This window comes from Symphalangus syndactylus, chromosome 9 (assembly GCF_028878055.3).
Source record: "Symphalangus syndactylus isolate Jambi chromosome 9, NHGRI_mSymSyn1-v2.1_pri, whole genome shotgun sequence".
NCBI lineage: Eukaryota > Metazoa > Chordata > Mammalia > Primates > Hylobatidae > Symphalangus > Symphalangus syndactylus.
The window spans coordinates 124,041,563-124,065,953 of NC_072431.2; the positions used below are offsets into that span (position 1 = coordinate 124,041,563).

The window sequence follows — 24,391 nt, forward strand, 5'->3', positions numbered from 1 at the left end:
GGACTTTCACAGCTAGAGGGGAGAAGTCAATGCCTGGCTTTAAGGCTTCAAAGACAGGCTGACTCTCTTGTTAGGGGCTAATGTGGCTGGTGACTTTAAGTTGAAGCCAATGCTCATTTGCCATTCAAAAAATCCTAGGACCCTTAAAAATTATGCTTTATCTACTCTGCCTATGCATTTACAGAGCATTTATAGAGCACAGGGAGAGTAGATAATAGAACAATTCTTAAGGGCCCTAGGATTTTTTGAATGGTAAATAAGCACTGGCTTCAACTTAAACTGACAAGCTACATTACCAGCTACCAGGGCACAGGCAGAGTTGATAAAGCATAATTCTTAAGGGCCACATGATTTTTGAATGGTAAATGAGCACTGGCTTCAACTTGGATGACAAGTTGGAACAGCTCATACGGATGACAGCTCATCTCTTTACAGAATGTTTAACTGAATATTTTAAGCCCACTGTTGAGACTTACTACTCACAAAAAGATTCCTTTCAAAACATTATTGTTCATTGACAATGTACTTGGTCACCCAAGAGCTCTGAGATGTATAAGGAGATTAATGTTGTTTTCAAGCCTGGTAACACAACATCCATTCTGTAGCCCATGGATCAAGAAGTAATTTTTACTTTGAAGTCTTACTACTTAATAAATACATTTCATAAGGCTATAGCTGACATAGATGGTGATTCCTCTGATGGATCTCGGCAAATTATATTGACAACTTCTGTAAAGAATTCACCATTCCAGGTGGCATTAGAAACACTTGTGATTCATGGGAGTAAGTCAATATGTCACAGGAATTTGGAAGAAGTTGATTCCAATCCTCATGGATGACTTTGAGGGGCTCATTATAAAATGACAACAAAGGATTTAGGATATTACCTAAATGTAGCTGATAAACCAGCAGCAGAGTCTGAGACAATTGACCTCAATTTTAAAAGAAATTGTACTCCGGAGAGGCGGAGGTTGCAGTGAGCCAAGATCGTGCCACTGCACTCCAGCATGGACAACAGTGCGAGACTCTGTCTCAAAAAAAAAAAGAGAATTATACTGAGGGTAAAATGGTATCAAATAGCATGGCATGGTACAGAGAATTCTTTCATGAAAGTAAGAGTCAACTGATGGAGCAAACTTCATCACTGTCATCTTAAGAAATTATATCCATATGTAGAAGAATGAAAGTAGACCCCTCTTACTGTATTAAAAAATCAACTAAAAATGGAGTAAAGACTCAAACATAAGACCTGAAACTACAAAACTACTAGAAAAAACATATAGGAAATCCTTCAGGACACTGATCTAGGCAAAGATTTTATGGCTAACACCTCAAAAGCACAGGCAACAAAAACAAAAATAAACCAATGGGACTATATTAAACTATATAGCTTCTGTCCAGCAAAGGAAACAATCAACAGAGTGAAGAGACAACCTGTAGAACGGGAGAAAATATTTACAAACTATTCATCAAACAAGTGACTAATATCCAGAATACACAAGGAACTCAAACAACTCAACAGCAAAAAAACACCCAAATGATCCCAATAAAAAGTACGCAAAGAACATAAGTAGACGTTTCTCAAAAGAAGACATACTAATGGCCAACAAGTATATTTTAAAATGCTCAAATCACAAATCAGGGAAATGCAAATCAGAAGCACAATAAGATATCATCTCACCACAGTTAGAATGGCTAGTAGCAAAAAGACAAAAAAAATAACAAATGATGGGGAAGATGCGGATAAAAGAGAACTCCTACACATTGTTGGTGGGAATGTAAATTAGTACAGCTATTATGAAAAATAGTATAGAGATTTCTCAAAAAAACTAAAAATCTAAAAATAAGCGAGGCACAATGGCATGCACCTGCAGTCCCAGCTACTCAGGAGGATGAAGTGGGAGGATTGCTTGAGACCAAGAGTTCAAGACCAGCCTGGGCAACATCCCAGGAGTCTATTTCCTTAAAAAAAAAAACTAAAAATAAAGCTACCATATGATCCAGCAATCCCACCACTGATATTTATCCAAAGGAAAGAAAATCAGTATATCAAAGGGATACCTGCACTGTCATATAAACTAGAGTTGGAGGGTGGAGCCAAGATGGCCGAATAGGAACAGCTCCGGTCTCCAGCTCCCAGCCCCAGCGACACAGAAGACAGGTGATTTCTGCATTTCTGCTTGAGGTACCGGTTTCATCTCACTATGGAGTGCCTAACAGTGGGTGCAGGACAGTCGGTGAAGCGCACTGTGCACGAGCCGAAGCAGGGCGAGGCATTGCCTCACTCGGGAAGCGCAAGGGGTCAGGGAGTTCCCTTTCCTAGTCAAAGAAAGGGGAAACAGACGGCACCTGGAATATCGGGTCAGTCCCATCCTAATACCGCGCTTTTCCAACGGGCCTGGAAAACGGCACACTAGGAGATTGTGTCCCGCACCTGGCTCGGAGGGTCCTATGCCCACGGAGTCTCGCTGATTGCTAGCACAGCAGTCTGAGATCAAACTGCAAGGCGGCAGCGAGGCTGGGGGAGGGGCGCCCGCCATTGCCCAGGCTTGCCTAGGTAAACAAAGCAGCCAGGAAGCTCGAACTGGGTGGAGCCCACCACAGCTCAAGGAGGCCTGCCTGCCTCTGTAGGCTCCACCTCTGGGGGCAGGGCACAGACAAACAAAAACTCAGCAAGAACCTCCACAGACTTAAATGTCCCTGTCTGACTGACAGCTTTGAGGAGAGTAGTGGTTCTCCCTGCACGCAGCTGGAGATCTGAGAACCGACAAACTGCCTCCTAAAGTGGGTCCCTCACCCCTGAGCAGCCTAACTGGGAGGCACCCCCCCAGTAGGGACAGACTGACACCTCATTCAACCGGGTACTCCTCTGAGACAAAACTTTCAGAGGAACTATCAGACAGCTGAATTTGTGGTCTCACGAAATTCCGCTGTTCTGCAGCCACCGCTGCTGACACCCAGCCAAACAGGGTCTGGAGTGGACCTCTAGTAAACTCCAACAGACCTGCAGCTGAGGGTCCTGTCTGGTAGAAGGAAAACTAACAAACAGAAAGGACATCCACACCAAAAACCCATCTGTACATCACCATCATCAAAGACAAAAAGTAGATAAAACCACGAAGATGGGGAAAAAACAGAGCAAAAAAACTGGAAACTCTAAAAAACAGAGCACCTCTCCTCCTCCAAAGGAACGCAGTTCCTCACCAGCAATGGAACAAAGCTGGATGGAGGATGACTTTGATGAGTTGAGAGAAGAAGGCTTCAGACAATCAAACTACTCTGAGCTACGAGAGGAAATTCAAAACAATAGCAAAGAAGTTAAAAACTTTGAAAAAAAATTAGAAGAATGGATAACTAGAATAACCAATGGAGAGAAGGGCTTCAAGGAGCTGATGGAGCTGAAACCCAAGTTTCGAGAACTACGTGAAGATTGCAGAAGCCTCAGTAGCAGATGCGATCAACTGAAGAAAGGGTATCGCTGATGGAAGATGAAATGAATGAAATGAAGAGAGAAGGGAAGTTTAGAGAAAAAAGAATAAAAAGAAATGAACAAAGCCTCCAAGAAATTTGGGACTATGTGAAAAGACCAAACCTACGTCTGATTGGTATACCTGAAAATGATGGGGAGAATGGAACCAAGTTGGAAAACACTCTGCAAGATATTATCCAGGAGAACTTCCCCAATCTAGCAAGGCAGGCCAACATTCAGATTCAGGAAATACAGAGAACACTACAAAGATACTCCTCGAGAAGGGCAAATCCAAGACACATAATTGTCAGATTCACCAAAGTTGAAATGAAGGAAAAAATGTTAAGGGCAGCCAGAGAGAAAGGTCGGGTTACCCACAAAGGGAAGCCCATCAGACTAACAGCTGATCTCTCAGCAGAAACTCTACAAGCCAGAAGAGAGTGGGGGCCGATATTCAACATTCTTAAAGAAAAGAATTTTCAACCCAGAATTTCCTATCCCGCCAAACTAAGCTTCATAAGTGAAGGAGAAATAAAATACTTTACAGACAGGCAAACGCTGAGTGATTTTGTCACCACCAGACCTGCCCTAAAAGAGCTCCTGAAGGAAGCACTAAACATGGAAAGGAACAACCGGTACCAGCCACTGCAAAAACATGCCAAATTGTAAAGACCATCGAGGCTAGGAAGAAACTATAGCAACTAACGAGCAAAATAACCAACATCATAATGACAGGATCAGATTCACACATAACAGTATTAACGTTAAATGTAAATGGGCTAAATGCTCCAATCAAAAGACACAGACTGGCAAACTGGATAAGGAGTCAGGACCCATCAGTGTGCTGTATTCAGGAAACCCATCTCACGTGCAGAGACACACATAGACTCAAAATAAAGGGATGGAGGGAGATCTATCAAGCAACTGGAAAACAAAAAAAGGCAGGGGTTGCAATCCTAGTCTCTGATAAAATAGACTTTAAACCAACAAAGATCAAAAGAGACAGAGAAGGCCATTACATAATGGTAAAGGCATCAATTCAACAAGAAGAGCTAACTATCCTAAATATATATGCACCCAACACAGGAGCACCCAGATTCATAAAGCAAGTCCTCAGTGACCTACAAAGGGACTTAAACTCCCACACAATAATAATGGGAGATTTTAACACCCCACTGTCAGCATTAGACAGATCAACGAGACAGAAAGTTAACAAGGATATCCAGGAATTGAACTCAGCTCTACATAAAGTGGACCTAATAGACATCTACAGAACTCTCCACCCCAAATCAACAGAATATACATTTTTTTCAGCACCACACCACACCTATTCCAAAATTGACCACATAGTTGGAAGTAAAGCTCTCCTCAGCAAATGTAAAAGAATAGAAATTATAACAAACTGTCTCTCAGACCACAGTGCAATCAAACTAGAATTCAGGATTAAGAAACTCACTCAAAACCGCTCAACTACATGGAAACTGAACAACCTGCTCCTGAATGACTACTGGGTACATAATGAAATGAAGGCAGAAATAAAGATGTTCTTTGAAACCAACGAGAACAAAGACACAACATACCAGAATCTCTGGGACACGTTCAAAGCAGTGTGTAGAGGGAAATTTATAGCACTAAATGCCCACAAGAGAAAGCAGGAAAGATCCAAAATTGACACCCTAACATCACAATTGAAAGAACTAGAAAAGCAAGAGCAAACACATTCAAAAGCTAGCAGAAGGCTAGAAATAACTAAAATCAGAGCAGAACTGAAGGAAATAGAGACACAAAAAACCCTTCAAAAAATTAATGAATCCAGGAGCTGGTTTTTTGAAAAGATCAACAAAATTGATGGACTGCTAGCAAGACTAATAAGGAAGAAAAGAGAGAAGAATCAAATAGATAAAATAAAAAATGAAAAAGGGGATATCACCACCGATCCCACAGAAATACAATCTACCATCAGAGAATACTACAAACACCTCTATGCAAATAAACTAGAAAATCTAGAAGAAATGGATAAATTCCTCGACACATACACCCTCCCAAGACTAAACCAGGAAGAAGTTGAATCTCTGAATAGACCAATAACAGGTTCTGAAATTGTGGCAATAATCAATAGCTTACCAACCAAAAAGAGTCCAGGACCTGATGGATTCACAGCTGAATTCTACCAGAGGTACAAGGAGGAACTGGTATCATTCCTTCTGAAACTATTCCAATCGATAGAAAAAGAGGGAATCCTCCCTAACACATTTTACGAAGCCAGCATCGTCCTGATACCAAAACCTGGCAGAGACATAACCAAAAAAGAGAATTTCAGACCAATATCCTTGATGAACATTGATGCAAAAATCCTCAATAAAATACTGGCAAACAGAATCCAGCAGCACATCAAAAAGCTTATCCACCATGATCAAGTGGGCTTCATCCCTGGGATGCAAGGCTGGTTCAACATACGCTAATCAATAAATGTAATCCAGCATATAAACAGAACCAAAGACAAAAACCACATGATTATCTCAATAGATGCAGAAAAGGCCTTTGACAAAATTCAACAACCCTTCATGCTAAAAACTCTCAATAAATTAGGTATTGATGGGACGTATCTCAAAATAATAAGAGCTATCTATGACAAACCCACAGCCAATATCATACTGAATGGGCAAAAACTGGAAGCATTCCCTCTGAAAACTGGCACAAGACAGGGATGCCCTCTCTCACCGCTCCTATTCAACATAGTGCTGGAAGTTCTGGCCAGAGCAATCAGGCAGGAGAAGGAAATAAAGGGTATTCAATTAGGAAAAGAGGAAGTCAAATTGTCCCTGTTTGCAGATGACATGATTGTATATCTAGAAAACCCCATTGTCTCAGCCCAAAATCTCCTTAAGCTGATTAGCAACTTCAGCAAAGTCTCAGGATACAAAATTAATGTACAAAAATCACAAGCATTCTTGTACACCAATCACAGACAAACAGAGAGCCAAATCATGAGTGAACTCCCATTCACAATTGCTTCAAAGAGAACAAAATACCTAGGAATCCAACTTACAAGGGATGTGAAGGACCTCTTCAAGGAGAACTACAAACCACTGCTCAATGAAATAAAAGAGGATACAAACAAATGGAAGAACATTCCATGCTCATGGGTTGGAAGAATCAATAGCGTGAAAATGGCCATACTGCCCAAGGTAATTTATAGATTCAATGCCATCCCCATCAAGCTACCAATGACTTTCTTCACAGAATTGGAAAAAACTACTTTAAAGTTCATATGGAACCAAAAAAGAGCCCGCATCGCCAAGTCAATCCTAAGCCAAAAGAACAAAGCTGGAGGCATCACGCTACCTGACTTTAAACTATACTACAAGGCTACAGTAACCAAAACAGCATGGTACTGGTACCACAACAGAGACATAGATCAATGGAACAGCACAGAGCCCTCAGAAACGATGCCACATAGCTACAACTATCTGATCTTTGACAAACCTGACAAAAACAAGAAATGGGGAAAGGATTCCCTATTTAATAAATGGTGCTGGGAAAACTGGCTAGCCATATGTAGAAAGCTGAAACTGGATCCCTTCCTTACACCTTATACAAAAATTAATTCAAGATGGATTAAAGACTTATATGTTAGACCTAAAACCATTAAAATCCTACAAGAAAACCTAGGCAATACCATTCAGGACATAGGCGTGGGCAAGGACTTCATGTCTAAAACACCAAAAGCAATGGCAACAAAAGCCAAAATCGACAAATGGGATCTCATTAAACTAAAGAGCTTCTGCACAGCAAAAGAAACTATCATCAGAGTGAACAGGCAACCTACAGAATGGGAGAAAATTTTTGCAACCTACTCATCTGACAAAGGGCTAATATCCAGAATCTACAATGAACTCAAACAAATTTACAAGAAAAAAACAAACAACCCCATCAAAAAGTGGGCAGAGGACATGAACAGACACTTCTCAAAAGAAGACATTTATGCAGCCAAAAAACACATGAAGAAATGCTCCTCATCACTGGCCATCAGAGAAATGCAAATCAAAACCACAGTGAGATACCATCTCACACCAGTTAGAATGGCCATCATTAAAAAACCAGGAAACAACAGGTGCTGGAGAGGATGTGGAGAAATAGGAACACTTTTACACTGTTGGTGGGACTGTAAACTAGTTCAACCATTGTGGAAGTCAGTGTGGCGATTCCTCAGGGATCTAGAACTAGAAATACCATTTGACCCAGCCATCCCATTACTGGGTATATACCCAAAGGACTATAAATCACGCTGCTATAAAGACACATGCACACGTATGTTTATTGTGGCACTATTCACAATAGCAAAGAGTTGGAACCAACCCAAATGTCCAACAACGATAGACTGGATTAAGAAAATGTGGCACATATACACCATGGAATACTATGCAGCCATAAAAAACGATGAGTTCATGTCCTTTGTAGGGACATGGATGAAACTGGAAAACATCATTCTCAGTAAACTATCACAAGGACAAAAAACCAAACACCGCATGTTCTCACTCATAGGTGGGAATTGAACAAGGAGAACTCATGGACACAGGAAGGGGAACATCACACTCCGGGGACTGTTGTGGGGTGGGGGGAGGGGGGAGGGACAGCATTAGGAGATACACCTAATGCTAAATGACGAGTTAATGGGTGCAGGAAATCAACATGGCACATGGATACATAGGTAACAAACCTGCACATTGTGCACATGTACCCTAAAACCCTAAAGTATAATAAAAATAAAAATAAATAAATAAATAAATAAACTAGAGTATTATTCACAATAACCAAGATATAGAATCAACCTAAGTGTCTAGCAATGGATAAATGGATAAAGAAAATGTGGTATAAGCCAGATGCTACCGTACCTAAAGTCCTAGCTATTTAGGAGGCTGAGGCAGGAGGACTGTTTGAGCCCAGGAATTCTAGGCTTTCTTGAGCAACACAGCAACACACTGTCTCTAAAAAAATAAAAGAAAGAGTATGTGATGTGTGTGTTTATATATATACATATACACGCACATACAGACACGTAATGGAATACTATCCAGCCATAAAAAAGAATGAAATCCTGTCATTTGTAACAACGTAAATAAAACTGGAGGTCATTATGTTAAGTTAAATAAGCCAGGCACTGAAATACAAATACCCTATGTTCTTTTTTTTTTTTTTTTTTTTTTTTTTTTTGAGACAGAGTCTCGCTCTGTCGCCCAGGCTGGAGTGCAGTGGCGCTATCTCGGCTCACTGCAAGCTCCACCTCCCGGGTTCACGCCATTCTCCTGCCTCAGCCTCTCCGAGTAGCTGGGACTACAGGCGCCCGCCACCACGCCCGGCTAATTTTTTGTATTTTTAGTAGAGACGGGGTTTCACCATGGTCTCGATCTCCTGACCTTGTGATCCGCCCGCCTCGGCCTCCCAAAGTGCTGGGATTTACAAGCGTGAGCCACCGCGCCCGGCCTTTTTTTTTTTTTTTTGAGATGGGGTCTTGCTCTGTCACCCAGTCTGGAGTGCAGTGGCACAATCTCAGCTCACTGCTAGCTCCACCTCCTGGGTTTGCACCATTCTCCTGCCTCAGCCTCCCGAGTAGCTGGGACTACAGGTGTCCGCCACCATGCCTGGCTAATTTTTTGTATTTTTAGTAGAGACGGGGTTTCAGCTTGTTAGCCAGGATGGTCTCAATCTCCTGACCTCGTGATCCACCCACCTCAGCCTCCCGAAGTGCTGGGATTACAGGCGTGAGCCACCGTGCCCGGCCCTTATGCTCTTACTCACACGTGAGAGCTAAAAAAAGCAGATCTCACAGAGGTAGAGAGTAGAATGGTGGTTACTAGTAGCAGTGTGGAGGATGGTATTGAAGAGAGGTAGATTAATGGGTATAAACATATAGTTAGATAGAAGAAATAAGTTCTAGAGTTCAATAGCACAGTAGGGCGACTACAGTTAACAACAATACATTTTATATTTCAAAATAGCCAGATTTGAAATGTTTCCAATAGAAAGAAATGCTAAATGTTCAAGGTGACGGGTATCTTAAATAACCTGATTTGATGATTACACATATTTTATGCATGTTTCAAAATATTACATGCACCCCATAAATGTGTATGAAAGTATGTGAAATTATTCTGTATCCATTTTTTAGGTAACAAAAAAGAAATTGCCACAGCTAACCCAACCTTCAGCCACCACCACCCTGATTAGTCAGCAGCCATCAACATCAAAGCAAGACTCTCCACCAGCAAAAAGGTTATGACTCACTGAAGGCTCAGATGATCATCAGCATTTTTTGGCAATAATGTATTTTTTAATTAAGGTATGTGGATATTTTGACATAATGCTCTCACAACTTAATGGACTACACTATAGTATAAACATAACATTCAAACATACTGGGAAGCCGAAAAATTCGTGACTCACTTTTTTGCTTATGTAACAAAAACCCAATCTGAGCAGAAACAGAGTCCATTATAAAGGCACAGAGCTGTTTTATGCAAGCCAATAGGAGGAATAAAACCAGGTCCCAAGCAGTTATGTAAATCAATCAGGATGTAAATTAAAAACTCGAAGAAGTCATCAGGAAGATAATTTAATGAAGAGACTACAGAAGTGTGTACAGGTTAACAGATTCCAAAAGGTATGATGAGGCACTAAAAGTAAGCAAGAGTAGAAAACGAATATTATGTCTTAGCTTAAAAGGTCAAGTAGAGAGAATGTCACCATAGGCCAACAAGAGCCACAGCCATGAAAGAGGGCCCACCCAACAGGCACTGTGGCTGGTGAAAAATGAAGCCACTGCCAAAAATGCAGTGGAGCAGAGGAAGCGGAGGAAATAAGTACCTTGACTGCTTTCTTCTCTCATTCCCTTAATCTCCTGTGGTTGCACCTGCTGTCCAAACCCAACCAGAAGCCAGAAGGTAAAGGAGCCCAGATCCACAGAAGTCAGCCTCCCAAGGCACACAGCAAAATGGAGAACAGAGGCGAATGGATCAGCAAGCGGAGAAGGGTGTAAAAGAGAGAAAAACCAGCACAAAATGGAAACATGTTACCACTCTGTAACAATCCAAAAATCACTAATTCAGTGCACAGTCCTTTCGCAGGAACACATTCCCTGTAATACACAAAGTATGCATCTATACAGAAAATTAGGAAGATAAAAAAAGGATGGTTAATAAAAGAATAAAAATTAAAATTTTAATAGAAAACTCTGTAGGCTTAGTAATAACTTATGAGTTGCTTTGTTACCAACTATTTTACTTTAAAACTCAAACGAGACATGACCACATTATTCTTAGCTTTTCTAATTCAACTCTGAAGAAATATTTAAAATAATATTGAGGCATATGATATACTGCGACAATATTTAACAATTTTTAAAGATCCTAACACCATTAAACACCACTGACACATCTCAATAATAAAAAAGTACCAGTGCAAAGGAAAATCTTCTCCTCCAAAGCTGTAACAAATATAATTGAAACTGGATACCTATACCTACGTTTATGACACTTTCATATCCTTTGATTTGTCCATGGTAACAAATTATGATTATGATACAGTAATGCTTTTGGGAAAAGTTTACATAAAAACAAAGATAGTTACACATTAATTTCATAAAAGCTAAAAACACAGAGACTTAAAACACAGAAAATAGCAAAGCACACTACATTTCTAATAGCTTACCAACTGAGAAATCTACAGATCCACAAGGTAAAATATGAACCTGATGAAGTCCTTCCAAGTTTTCAAGGACAAAAACTTTCTGAACTTAAGAGCTCTCTAAAGAACTTATTTGCCAAATTGTTGTTAGATTCCTTCTAAAAATGTTTTTTTAAAAAACAGTCCTGCAGCTCAATTTTTAAGAGTGAGAAATTTAATTTTATGTGCCTTTTGAAGAATAGAATTGTGTTAGAAGACCACCAAATAATTCAAGGCTGAAAGTAGGGCAAAAGAAAACTGAGGTAGAAAAGTATTTATGTCAAAGCTACTATAGCACACATAATAACATAAACACAAAACACTAAGAAAGTAGAAATAGTGAACAGAATTCATTAGCCAACCATTGCTTTTGCTAGTTCTCAAAATATGTCTACCTAATCAATATATAATTTTATAGCTCTTTATCATATGAAGTGGGCTAATAACTACAACTAAAATATGTTACCTAAGCATTCCATCTGGACAGTATATGCATATGGTAGTAGGAAATGAAAACCAGCTTAGAAAACCGGCTTGGAAAGTTTAGAACATGCGCTATGCTACAGCCTTTGTCCTACATAACCTTCTAAATGCATGACCTTTAAGTTGCTGAAGGTTGCCTCAGAATTTGGCTCAGTTTGATCGAAACATCTGTTCCCCTTGCAGGTATACTGTAAGGACTTTTTTCTCAGTTGGATTCAGAACACAGCAAGTGAGCCCTTGTCTGTCCAATCACACAGACCCCAACACTTGTAAATCAAGTTCTGGGAGGACAACAGCAGGTCCATATTCCGTCACCCTTTCTCAGCCAGCTAGGCCAACTGACTGCTGTGAGAACTGCTCTTATCATGTCATCAAATCAAAACATGTTGAGATGAGGGACTATAAGAGGCATCTGCAGAATTCCCAAAATGTAGTGACTTTGGAACATTGACAGATGCATCTGTCATTTTATACCTTCAACTAACCTGATGTCCACTGGCCCGACACAGTAAAGCTGTCCAAGATCGATTCCAATTCTTTCACGTTATTTTCACATGTCTCTACTAGGAAGGCCTGGTGCTTCTTAGCCTTTTAATTAAGAAAAAAATTACACATAAGGTCATGTATTATAAGAGCTGCAGATTTTTAGTGTGAACATATATAACAATTAAGTATAAACAAGATAATGATTCCATTCAAATATATTATTAATAAACCATCTTTCTCTCTTAATCATACCTTTTACTTGGCTTAATGTAACACTGTACAAGGTCTTATCAATAATTTACCGAGGAGCTAGTGCCTGGCACTATTCTAAGTGTTTTATATATAGTAATTCATTTTATCCTCACAATAACCCTAGGATGGAAAGGCTATTATTATCCCAATTTTAGAGATAAGAAAACTGAGACAGAGGAATTATGGAACACTTAAAAAATCATGACTACAGTCATATGGCAAGTTGCCAGACGGCAGTCAAAAGTGAAGACAGTTAAGACTAATTTGAAGTTACTGCAGCAGTCAAGTGACAGTAGTATGGTCTAGGGTATTGACAGTGAAAGGGGAAGAAGGGGTAGGGAATGGAAGCACTGGACAGAGACTAAGATGGTAGAATGGCCAGACTTTAGTAAAATTGCATTGGGTTAGACCACACTGATTGGACTGGATTGAACTGGATTGGATTGGATGAGGATAACGGAAGTACTCAGAAAAAGAAGAGTTGAGACTGATCCCAAGATTTAAGTTAGATGAACTGGGTGGATTTCAGTAGTTCAATCAGAATAATGATGGTAGAGAAGGTCTTGTTTTGGCTATTTTTTGTTTGTTTGTTTACTTGCTTGCTTCTTTTTGGCAGGAGGTATCAATCATGAATTTTGTTTTAATCATATTCCACTAGAGATAACCTAAGACACTCTGCACCAGCACAATGCCTGTCAAATAACAGGTCCCAAATAAATATATTTGAAGGAACAAATGACAAATTAAGTAGAAAAATACGGGAGGTGGCTGAATATAATTGGTGTAAATCTTAGAAGTAGGGTCAGGTATACGTTTGGGAATCATCTATAGATACTGTCTGAAACTTGCCTTAAAGTGTTTGATGGGAAATGAAAAGAGCCTAGGACAAGTCTTATGGAACTCCAGCAATTTAGTAGTTAGAAAAGAAGTCAGCAAACAAATCTAAAAAAAGAAGAAGAAAAACAGAAGGGGATACAAGATGTGGGAACATTTCAAGAAGTTCAGTAAGAGAGTTGTCAATCATGCCAATCTAAGCAAAATGGAGACTAAAAAGTGTCTCCTGGGTTTGGAAGTCATTGGTGACCTTGGTGAGATGTTTCACTGTGTTATAATAATTATAACACAGACTGGAATAGGTTAAAGAAGGAGTAAGCCTGAATTTTTTTTCTTGAGTGAGAGATGAGTAAATAGAAACAGGAAGTTTAGACAACTCTCCTGGTAAGAAGGAAGGTGAGATAAAGAGCAGTAGTTGGAAAGGAGGGAAGGGTCAGAGAAGAGTTTTGTTTTTATTTAATATATGAGAAACTTAAGCACATTTAAAGGTTGATGTTAAAGGTATGTTTATAGATACAGAAAAAAATGGAAGAATAGATAAGACAAACTTACATCCTTAAAATATGTAAAATTAATCAGTTTGTTTACATGTCAGCTCAATTATCACTTCCCTAGAAAAACTGTCCTTTACCTCCCTGACTGTATCAATTCTCTATCACATTCATCTCAGCACTTATCACAATTATGATTCACTTTTATTTGAGTTGGTCTTTTATTAATGTGTCCATCTCATAGAATTTAAGCTCCACAAAGGGAGTAAATGTCTCTTTTTTTTTGTCCTCACCAGTGTATCCTCAGTGTTTCCCCTAGGCAATACCTAGTTTCTAAAATAAGTGTTAAGTAGTTAATTATAGCATGTTATCAACAGAAAAATCAATTAGGATTCATCCACACAGACTTTAAATAGGAGGATGCTCTTCATCAATGAAAAGATATCTAAGTTACCTTGTTAACCTAAAAACAAAAAGGGAAGTGGGTTGACAATATGTTTAATATACTGCCATATGTGCGAAGTGTGTGTGTGCGTGTGTGTGTACGTATTTGCAAATGCAGAGAGAATCTCTACACAGAATCTGTTTTTTTGGTGTTTTGTTTTGTTTTGAGACGGAGTCTCGCTCTGTCACCCAGGTGGGAGTGCAGTGGCATGATCTCAGCTCACTGCAACCTCCGCCTCCCGGGTTCAAGCGATTCTCCTGCCTCAGTCTCCCAAGTAGCTGAGAGTACAGGTGCCCACCACCACACCCAACTAATTTTTGTATTTCTAGTAGAGAAGGGGTTTCACCATGTTGACCAGGCTGGTCTTAAACTCCTGACCTCAAGTGATCCACCCGCCTCGGCCTCCCAAAATGCTGGGATTACGGGGGTGAGCCACCATGCCTGGCCCAGAATCATTTTTAAAAGTAGTAATTATGGCCGGGCGCGGTGGCTCGCGCCTGTAATCCCAGCACTTTGGGAGGCCGAGGCGGATGGATCACGAGGTCAGGAGATCCAGACCATCTGGGCTAACACAGTGAAACCCTGTCTCCACTAAATATACAAAAAATTAGCCAGGCATGGTGGCAGGCGCCTGTAGTCCCAGCTACTCGGGAGGCTGAGGCAGGAGAATGGTGTGAACCCAGGGGGCGGAGCTTGCAGTGAGCCAACATCGTGCCACTGCGCTCCAGAATGGGAAACAGAGTGAGACTGTCTCAAAAAAAAAAAAAAAAAAAAAAAGTAGTAATTATGGTTGTCTCTGAGAAGAGAATCTGGGTGATTAAGAGAGAGATTTCATTTTTCATTGTAGAAACTTTTTCTATCATCAAAAAGTTAGATTTTTAAAAAAGAGTAAAAAGTAAATAAGCCAACAAACAAAAAAATGACTTGTCTTTTTTTTTTCTTTTTTAGAGACAAAGTCTTGCTCTGTCACCCAGGTTGTAGAACAATCTCGGCTCAGTGCAACCTCCACCACCTGGGTTCAAGTGATTCTCATGCCTCAGCCTCCTGAATAGCTGAGACTACAGGTGCGTGCCACCACGCCCAGCTAATTTTTGTGTTTTTAGTAGAGACAGGGTTTCACCATATTGGCCAAGCTGGTCTCACACTCCTGGCCTCAAGTGATCCACCCACCTTGGTCTCCCAAAGTGTTGAGATTACAGGCGTGAGCCACCACACCTGGCCAAAAAATCACTTTTCCATGGCAGATATACCTGCAGGTTGTTGCTGCATTATAAAATAAGAAGTCCAGATGGAGACTTCTGGAAATTCGCAAAGCAAAGACTCACAGGTCAGTGTAAAGCTGGGTGCAATGGCTCACTCTTGTAATCCCAGCACTTTGGGAGGCCAAGGCAAGAGTATCAAGCCCAGGAGTTCAAGGTGAGCCTGGGCAACATAGTGAGATCTCATCTCTACAAAAAAATGAAAAATCAGACAGCCATGGTGGCACATGCCTGTAGGTCCCAGTTACTCAGGAGGTTGAGGTGGGAAGATTGCTTGAGTCCAAAAAGTCAAAGCTGCAGTGAGCATGATTGTGCCATTGCACTCCAGCCTGGGCGACAGAGTAAGACCTTGTCTCAAAAATAAAATAAGATAAATACAACATAAATAAGTCTAAATAAAATATATTCTTGCTAATGGCAATCAAAGTTTACCTTAAAAAACACAGTATTTATAAAGCACCAAGTTTATATATATATATATATATATAAATAAAACATATTTATAGATATTTTTAATTATTAAATATTTAAATATTCTATTAAATTCTTTGAGTATATTATGCTCAGAGTAAAAAAAATAGAGAAAAATAAAAGGTAACTCAATTCTCACAGGTAAGTTTTATTCACAATGTGTTTTATAATTATAGGAAATATCTATCTATAACTTTTTAATTCAAATAGGATCATAAAATACATAGTATTATATTACTTTCTTTTCCACTCATAGTATGTTTCACATCTCTCCACGTCAGAAACTTTTTTAGCTGTATACTACTCCATTGGTCAGATGTACCATAAATTAACTTAACCAGTCCCCCCTACTGTTAATATTTTTTAGGTTTCTGGCAGTTTTTTTGCTATTAGTGACGACACTACAATATACAATCTTATGTATGTTCTTTTTATATTTTGCATGTACGTTAAGTATGTCTACTCAATAAATTCCTAGAAATAGATTTGATGAGGCAAAAGGAAACACACTGTTTTCAGACCATTGTTAACAAATTACTCTCTAATCAGTTATACCAATGTATACTACATGAATGGTTTGAGCACCCGTTTCCCAATATCTATCCAATAGTAGGCATTATCAACTTATTTAATGTGCATTTACTTAATTTTAATTAAGATTAGCATCCTTTCATGTTCACTAGCCATCTGTATTTTTTTCTGTGCATTGCCTGTTCATATCATGTGCCCATTTTTATATTACATCATTCATTTCTTCCTTAGTGATTTATAAAAGTGCTCCGTAAATTATAAAAGCAATCTCTTTTTGTTACATGTTGCAAATCATTTTTTCTCATTTCTATTTGCCATCTGACTATAATATATTCTTGAAAGAAAATTATATTTTTCAAGTGATCAAGTGTGCACATCAATAGTATGCTTTAGGACTTCTGAGTTTGATGTCATATTTTCCTTTTACTCCAAGATGACCAAACAATTCCATTTTTCTTCCAGTGCTTTTTCATTTTCCTCTTTTATGGCTCTTTGATCAATCTAAAATTTGTTTAGTATAAGCAATGTGTCAGGGATTTAGTCATATTACTTATCATTATAATATAACAAGTTGTCTAAAAACTATTTGTGAGATAATCTTTCTCTAAACATTGATTTGGCATACAAACATTATCATGTTTGTATATTTGTGTTTAGAATTTGTATATACATGTTTAGAATTTGTATATACTAAATTCTCATACATACTGATAGCCATTTTTGAACTCCTTACTGTTTCATTGCTTTCTCCATTATTTTGTCAGTACCAAGCTCTTAATTGTGGTAACTTTATATTTTTTTAAACTTGACTGAGACATAATTGACGTAACATACAGCTCACCCAATTAAAGTGTTTAACGTTTTTAGTATTTTCACGGGGTTATACAACCATAACCACAATCTAGATTTAGAACAGTGTAGTCCCTACTAAAAGATGTGCCACACCCACTGGCTCTCACTCCCCATTCTCCCACCACTACCCCCAAGGCCTAAAGAATCACCATTCTCATTTCTTTTTGTTTTTGTTGCTTTGAGATGGAGTTTCCCTCTGTTGCCCAGGCTGAGGTCAATTCATTCTTTGGTGTTTGGATGTGGATATCCAGTTCCCTCAGCACCATTTGTTGAAAAATATTATTCTTTCCCCCACTGAATTGACTTAACACCCTTTTTGAAAATCAACTAAACATAATCATGAGGGATTTTTTTCTAGATTCTCAATTCTGGTCCATTGATACACATGTACATCATTATGCTAGTACCATACTATCTTGATTACTGTAGCTTTGTAGTTAGCTTTAAAATGGGAACGTGTTACTACTCCAACTTGATTGTTTTTTTTCAAGATTATTTTGGCTATTCATAGTCCCTTATATTTCTTTTGAGACTGAGTCTCACTCTGTCACCCAGGCTAGAGTGCAGTAATGTGATCTTGGCTCACTGCAACCTCCGGCTCCTGGATTCAACTGATTCTCATGCCTCAGCCTCCTAAGTAGCTGGAACTACAGATACGCGCCATTACACCTGGCTAATTTTTGTATTTTTAGTGGAGACGGGGTTTCACCATGTTGGCGAGGCTGGTCTCGAACTCCAGCCCTCAAGTGATCTGCCTGCCTCAGCCTCCCAAAGTGCTGGGATTACAGGCATGAGCCACTGTTCTGGGCCTCCTTATATTTTCCTATGTATTTTAGGATCTGCTTGTCAATTTCTGCAAAAAGACAACTAAAAGTTCATTGGTGGTACAGTGGTAAGCATAGCTCTCTTCCAAAAAGTCAACTGAGACTTTGATGGAGATTGCATTAAACCATCAATCTGGGGAGTACTAACATCTTACCAGTATTAACTATTACATGAACATGAGATATTTTACCATTTATTTCGACCTTGTTTAATTTCTTTCCGTGATAAATTACAGTTTTCAGCAGACAAGTTTTATGCTTCTTTTGTCAAATTATTCCTATTATATTCTTTATTATTTTATTGTCAATAGAACTGTTTTCTTAATTTTATTTTTGGAATGCTTATTGCTAGTTACAGAAATACAACTGCTTTCCTAAATGGATCTTCTTTTGTATCCTACAACTCTGCTAAACTAATTTATTAGCTCTAATAATTTTCTCTGTATGTGTGGATTCCTTAGGATTTTCTAATATATACAGGATTATGTCATCTGCAAATAGATAATTTACTTCTTCCTTTCCAAAACTGATGCCTTTTATTTCTTTTTCTTGCCTAATACCATTGGCTAGAACCGCCAGTAAAATGTTGAACAGACATGGTGAGAGTGTACATCCTGGTCTTATTCCTAATCTTATGGTGAAAGTATTCAGTCTTTCACCATTAAATGTGATGTCAGATGTAGGTTTTCCATAGATGCTCTTCATGAGATTGAGGAGGAAGTTTCCTTCTATTCTTAGTTTGTTGAGCATTTTTATCATAAAAGGATGATGCATTTTATCAAATGTTTTTCTGTGTCTATTGAGATAATCATTAGGCTTCCGTCATTTATTACATCAGCTGATTTTCAGGTGTTAAACTAGTATTACATTCCTGAGATAAATCCCACTTGATCATGGTGTAGTATCTTTTTTATATCTTGCTGGATTCAGCTTGCTAATATAGTTTTGAGAATTTTAGCATCTACATTCAAAACGGAGGCTAGTCTGTAGTTTTCCTTTCTTTCAGTATATTTGGTTTTTGTATCAAGGTAATAACACTGACTTCACAGAATGATATGGGAAGTGTTATCTCCTCTTCTATTTTTGAAGGAATTTATGAAGAATTGGTGGTAATTGTTCTTAAACATTTAAATACATTTACCAGTGAAGCTATCTAAGCCTGGGCTTTTCTTTGTGGGAGTTTTTTTGATTACTAATCCAATCTCTTTTTATTTATTTTGTATTTTGATATTCTAAGACATCCTGCTATTGCATTGATTTTCTATTTCTTTCTTTTTTTTTGTTTTTTTTGTTTTTTTTTTTTTGTTTTTTGAGATGGAGTCTCCCTCTGTTGCCCAGGCTGGAGTGCAATGGCGCCATCTCAGCTCAACACAAACCTCCACCTCCAAGGTTCAAGCGATTCTCCTGCCTCAGCCTCCCGAGTAGCTGGGACTACAGGCATGCACCACCATGCCCGGCTAATTTTTGTATTTTCAGTAGAAACAGGGTTTCACTATGTTGGCCAGGCTGGTCGCAAACTCCTAACCTCATGATCTGCCCACCTTGGCCTCCCAAGTGTTAGGATTACAGGCGCGAGCCACTCCGCCCAGCCGTTTTATATTTCTTCTTAACCAGTTTTGGTAATTTGTGTCTTTCTAGAAATTTGTCCATTTTAAATTATCTAATTTGTTGGCATATAGTTTTTCAGAGTATTCTCTTACAATTATTTCTATTTCTGTATGGTCGGTAGTTATATCCCCTTTTCGTTCATGATTTCAGTCATTTGAATCTCTTCTCTTTTTTTGATGAGTGTAGCTAAAGTTATCAATTTAGTTATCTCTTCAAAGAATCAACTTTTGGTTTCACTGATATCCTCTATTTTTTAAAATTCTCTATTTCTTTTATTTCCTTGTTAATCTTCACTGTTTCTTTTCTTCCACTTGTTTTGGGTTTAGTTTGCTCTTCTTTTTCTCTTTTCTTACCGTAAAATGTTAGGTTATTGATTTGAGGATTTTTTTTTTTTTAAGAGACGAGGTCTCGCTATGTTGCCCAGGCTGACCTCAAACTCTTGGACTCAAAAAATCCTCCCACCTCAGCCTTCCAAATAGCTAGGAACTACAGGCATGGACCACCATGCCCCACTATTTTTTTTTTTAATATAGATGACTATGGTTATAAGTTTCCCTCTTAAGCATAGTGTTAGCTGCATCCCACAAAGTGTGGTATGTTGTCTTTTTATTTCACTCATCTCAAAGTGTTTTCTAATTCCTTTGTGATTTCTTTTACACTTGCTGGTTATTTAGGAGCGTGTTACCTAATTTTCACATATTTGTGAATTTTTCCTCTGTTGCCTTCTGTTATTAATTTCTAATTTAATTTCATTATGATCAGAGAAGACACTTTGTATGATTTCAATCCTTTTAAATTTATTGAGGCTTGTTTCATGGCCTAGCATATGATCTATCCACAAGAATATTTCATGTACACTTGAGAAGAATGTATGTTCTTTTGCTAATGGGTGCGGTGTTCTATAGATATCTGTAAGGTCTAATTTGTTTACAGTACTGTTGAGTCTTTTATTTATTTGTTGATATTCTTCTTCATTGTTCTACCCATTACTGAAAGTGGGGTACTGAAGCCCCAAAATATTATTGTTGTCTATTTCTCCCTTCAATTATGTCAGGTTTTGCTTCAAATACTTTGGGGGTCTGTTGTTAGATGTATACATTTTTATAAATGTTAGATCGTTCTGGTGGATTGAGCCTTTTAACAACAAGAGATGTCCCTCTTTATCTCTAGTAACATTTTTATTCTAAAGTCTATTTTGTCTGTCATCAGTATATCCACTCCAGTTTTTTTTTATTGGGTGCATGGTATATTTTTTCCATCCTCTGCTATTTTGACACATATATTATCTTTTTTTTTTTTTTTTTTGAGACGGAGTCTCGCTCTGTCACCCAGGCTGGAGTACAGTGGCACGATCTCAGCTCACTGCAAGCTCTGCCTCCCGGGTTCACGCCATTCTCCTGATACATATATTATCTTTAATGCTCATCAAAAACCCTGCAGGACCGAGATTGTTAGCACCATTTTACAAATGAGCAAATGGATCCAGAGGAAGAATATCACTAAAGTCACACAACTAAAATGAGATAGTCCTGGGGTTAAAACCCAGATCAATATACCTCCAAAATTTATGTTGTTTCTATTATGCCAGCTGACTGAAGTCCCCATTAATATCAAGGTATAAAAATTTACAGGAATATATGCATACAAAGCCAGATAAACTGCATACTTGGAGTGAGCTTAATATCAAGGTTCAATTCAATTCCTAGTTCAAAAATAATTCTCTTTCAAGTATAGAGCTCAATCTTAACTAAAATATGAGTTAATAATTCCACACTATTACAATATGAGATCAAAATTAGGGCCAAATTAGGCAGAAAAGATTGAATAGTGTAAAATTTTTCAAAGAGCAAAAAAGAGATTTACTCACTCATCAGGCTTAAAAAGAAGCTAATGTCTACCTGAAAATTACTATTACATTTGTAATTATTAATATTATAGTTTTCACATCATTCTACAGAGATGTCTGGCTAATAGTCTTACCAATAATATAGCCAGTAAAAAGTTAGCTTAAATTTAATAATTACATTAACTTGTTTTACAGTTGACAAGTTTTTTTTCCTAACAAATTGTTTCAGTTTTATTAATGAAGCTTCCACTCTTCATTCACACAGTAAAAGTGTCAGAATTTTGTTTTGTTTTTTAAATGCTGGATTGTGGTTGTATTTATCTTTTTTTTTTTTTTTTTTTTTGAGACAGGGTCTCACTTTGTTCCCCAGGGTAGCATGCACTGGTGTAATCATGGCTCACTGCAGCCTCAACCTCCCAGACTCAAGTGATCCTCCCATCTCAGCCTCCCAAGTAGCTAGAACTACAGGCACACGTCACCACGCACAGCTCATTTTTTTTTTAATTTTTTTGTAGATATGGGAGTCTCACTACATTTGTTGCTCAGGCTGGTCTCAAACTCCTGGGCTCAATAGTCCTCCCGTTTTAGACTCTCAAAGTGCTGAGATTATAGGTGTCAGCCACCATATCTGGTCTATGCTTATATTCAAATTTTGTTCCCAAAGCTGCTAGTTCTCCTAACAAACTTTTAACATACAAGGAATTTGAGAACGAAAACAGAATCCATTAGCTAAATAAACAAAACTGTTGAGCGGAAAACAAAGTACTAACTGAAGATAAAATATCGTTTCTGTAAACTAGTTCAACCATTGTGGAAGTCAGTGTGGCGATTCCTCAGGGATCTCGAACTAGAAATACCATTTGACCCAGCCATCCCATTACTGGGTATATACCCAAAGGATTATAAATCATGCTGCTATAAAGACACATGCACACGTATGTTTATTGCGGCACTATTCACAATAGCAAAGAGTTGGAACCAACCCAAATGTCCAACAACAATAGACTGGATTAAGAAAATGTGGCACATATACACCATGGAATACTATGCAGCCATAAAAAATGATGAGTTCGTGTCCTTTGTAGGGACATGGATGAAACTGGAAAACATCATTCTCAGTAAACTATCGCAAGGACAAAAAACCAAACACCACATGTTCACACTCATAGGTGGGAATTGAACAATGAGAACTCATGGACACAGGAAGGGGAACATCACACTCCAGGGACTGTTGTGGGGTGGGGGGAGGGGGGAGGGACAGCATTAGGAGATACACCTAATGCTAAATGACGAGTTAATGGGTGCAGGAAATCAACATGGCACATGGATACATATGTAACAAACCTGCACATTGTGCACATGTACCCTAAAACCCTAAAGTATAATAAAAAATAAAATAAAATAAAATAAAATAAAATAAAAAATATTGTTTCTAATTTTTTATTAACATATTTTATCATGTGACATAAAGAATAAGTTTAGGTTAATGATAAATTGTTGACTCAACGAACGCTATAATTCTAAACATCCCCAGAAATTTAAAAGAATTGTAGGATAAAGGGACTCACTTATTTGCCTCAGACAAAACTCACATATGGAATTTGTTGCCCTAGGATTAAAGGTCCCTTAATGCTATGTTGGCTAACCAGATGATGTTTAGATGAACATTTACTCATCACCCAACATGACCCAAGGACTACTTTAGATGCTATGATGAATCTACAACCAGTGTAAACAGGGGACTAAAAATATCAAAATATTCAAAGAAAGTTCAGAAAATGTTGTGATTGACAAATCTTAATGTATTATGAAAGAGGAGTCAATGTTGGTTAAAAAATATCTTTAACCAGAAAGAAAAATGAGATAACAAACTACCTTTATACACACCTTGGGATACTATACCTCTCACACTGCTGAACTGAATGCATTTCTGGCTTAATCTAACATATCATTCTTTTTTGTTTCATAATCATCTTCTCTTTTTATGATCCTTCAAAACCTCATCCCTCACTTTTTTGCTCACTCAACATGAGTATCACAAATAGAAAGGCATGTAAATAAAAATTTCGATTGCGAGCCCTTGAAGAAACATATAAAAACTATACATAAATATTTATATCTAAAAATTGGTAAATGGGTCTTGCTGATCTGCTATGGAAAAAGTTGACTCAAGTCATAAATAACAATAAAAACAATGAAGGGCAATTTTAATAAGGTTAAAAATAATAGAAAAAACAAATAGGTTTTAAAAAAGCCTTTAGTCAATGGGTTTTTTTAATGAAATAAGCATTTTAAACATAGGTTGAACTTTTGCAACTAATACATAGTTCTTATAATTTCTGAACATTTTTGAACTCAATAAAACTTTTAAGTTTTTTATTTAAATATATGTTAAGCAATTATGAAGAAATTCTAAGTAAAAACGAGGAAGCATCAGAGCCTATAATCTTCATTACATATGTTTACCCTCATAGCTCACCTTTTCATCATATCTTGTACCTAGTTACCATTATATGCACAATGCATTTGTATGGGCTTAAGGAGGTCTGAGTAGCTTTTGTTATCATCACCATCAGCAGCTTTTCCCTAATCATATTAATGATAGCTAGTCTCTTAGTTCCCTACCACCTTGTTTACCTATGCCGCTTCCATGGATGTCAGTATTCCATGATCCCACTTGCTTATCTCACATAATGAAATGTTACCCTTCTTTACTTAGCTTTGACAATCAGTTTATTTTTCAGTAGATGCTACCTTTCAATCTGAACATGGGCCTTAACATATAAACATCTCTCTCCAATCTCTTGCTCTCTGTCTC

General features: G+C 38.0%; 1 protein-coding gene across 50 annotated transcripts in view; it reads right to left on the bottom strand.

Moving 5' to 3' along the window:
- Positions 1-24,391, bottom strand: part of CCDC171 (coiled-coil domain containing 171) — a 416,355-nt gene that overhangs the window by 259,618 nt on the left and 132,346 nt on the right. For all 50 annotated transcript variants that reach the window (XR_010113576.1, XM_063609154.1, XM_063609151.1 and 47 more), the window contains one exon: positions 12,160-12,262. Coding sequence is in view for 49 of the 50 variants with exons in the window: in XM_063609154.1 (XP_063465224.1) it covers positions 12,160-12,262 (103 nt within the window). In the remaining variant the exon portion in view is untranslated. The remainder of the gene's footprint in view (positions 1-12,159; positions 12,263-24,391) is intronic.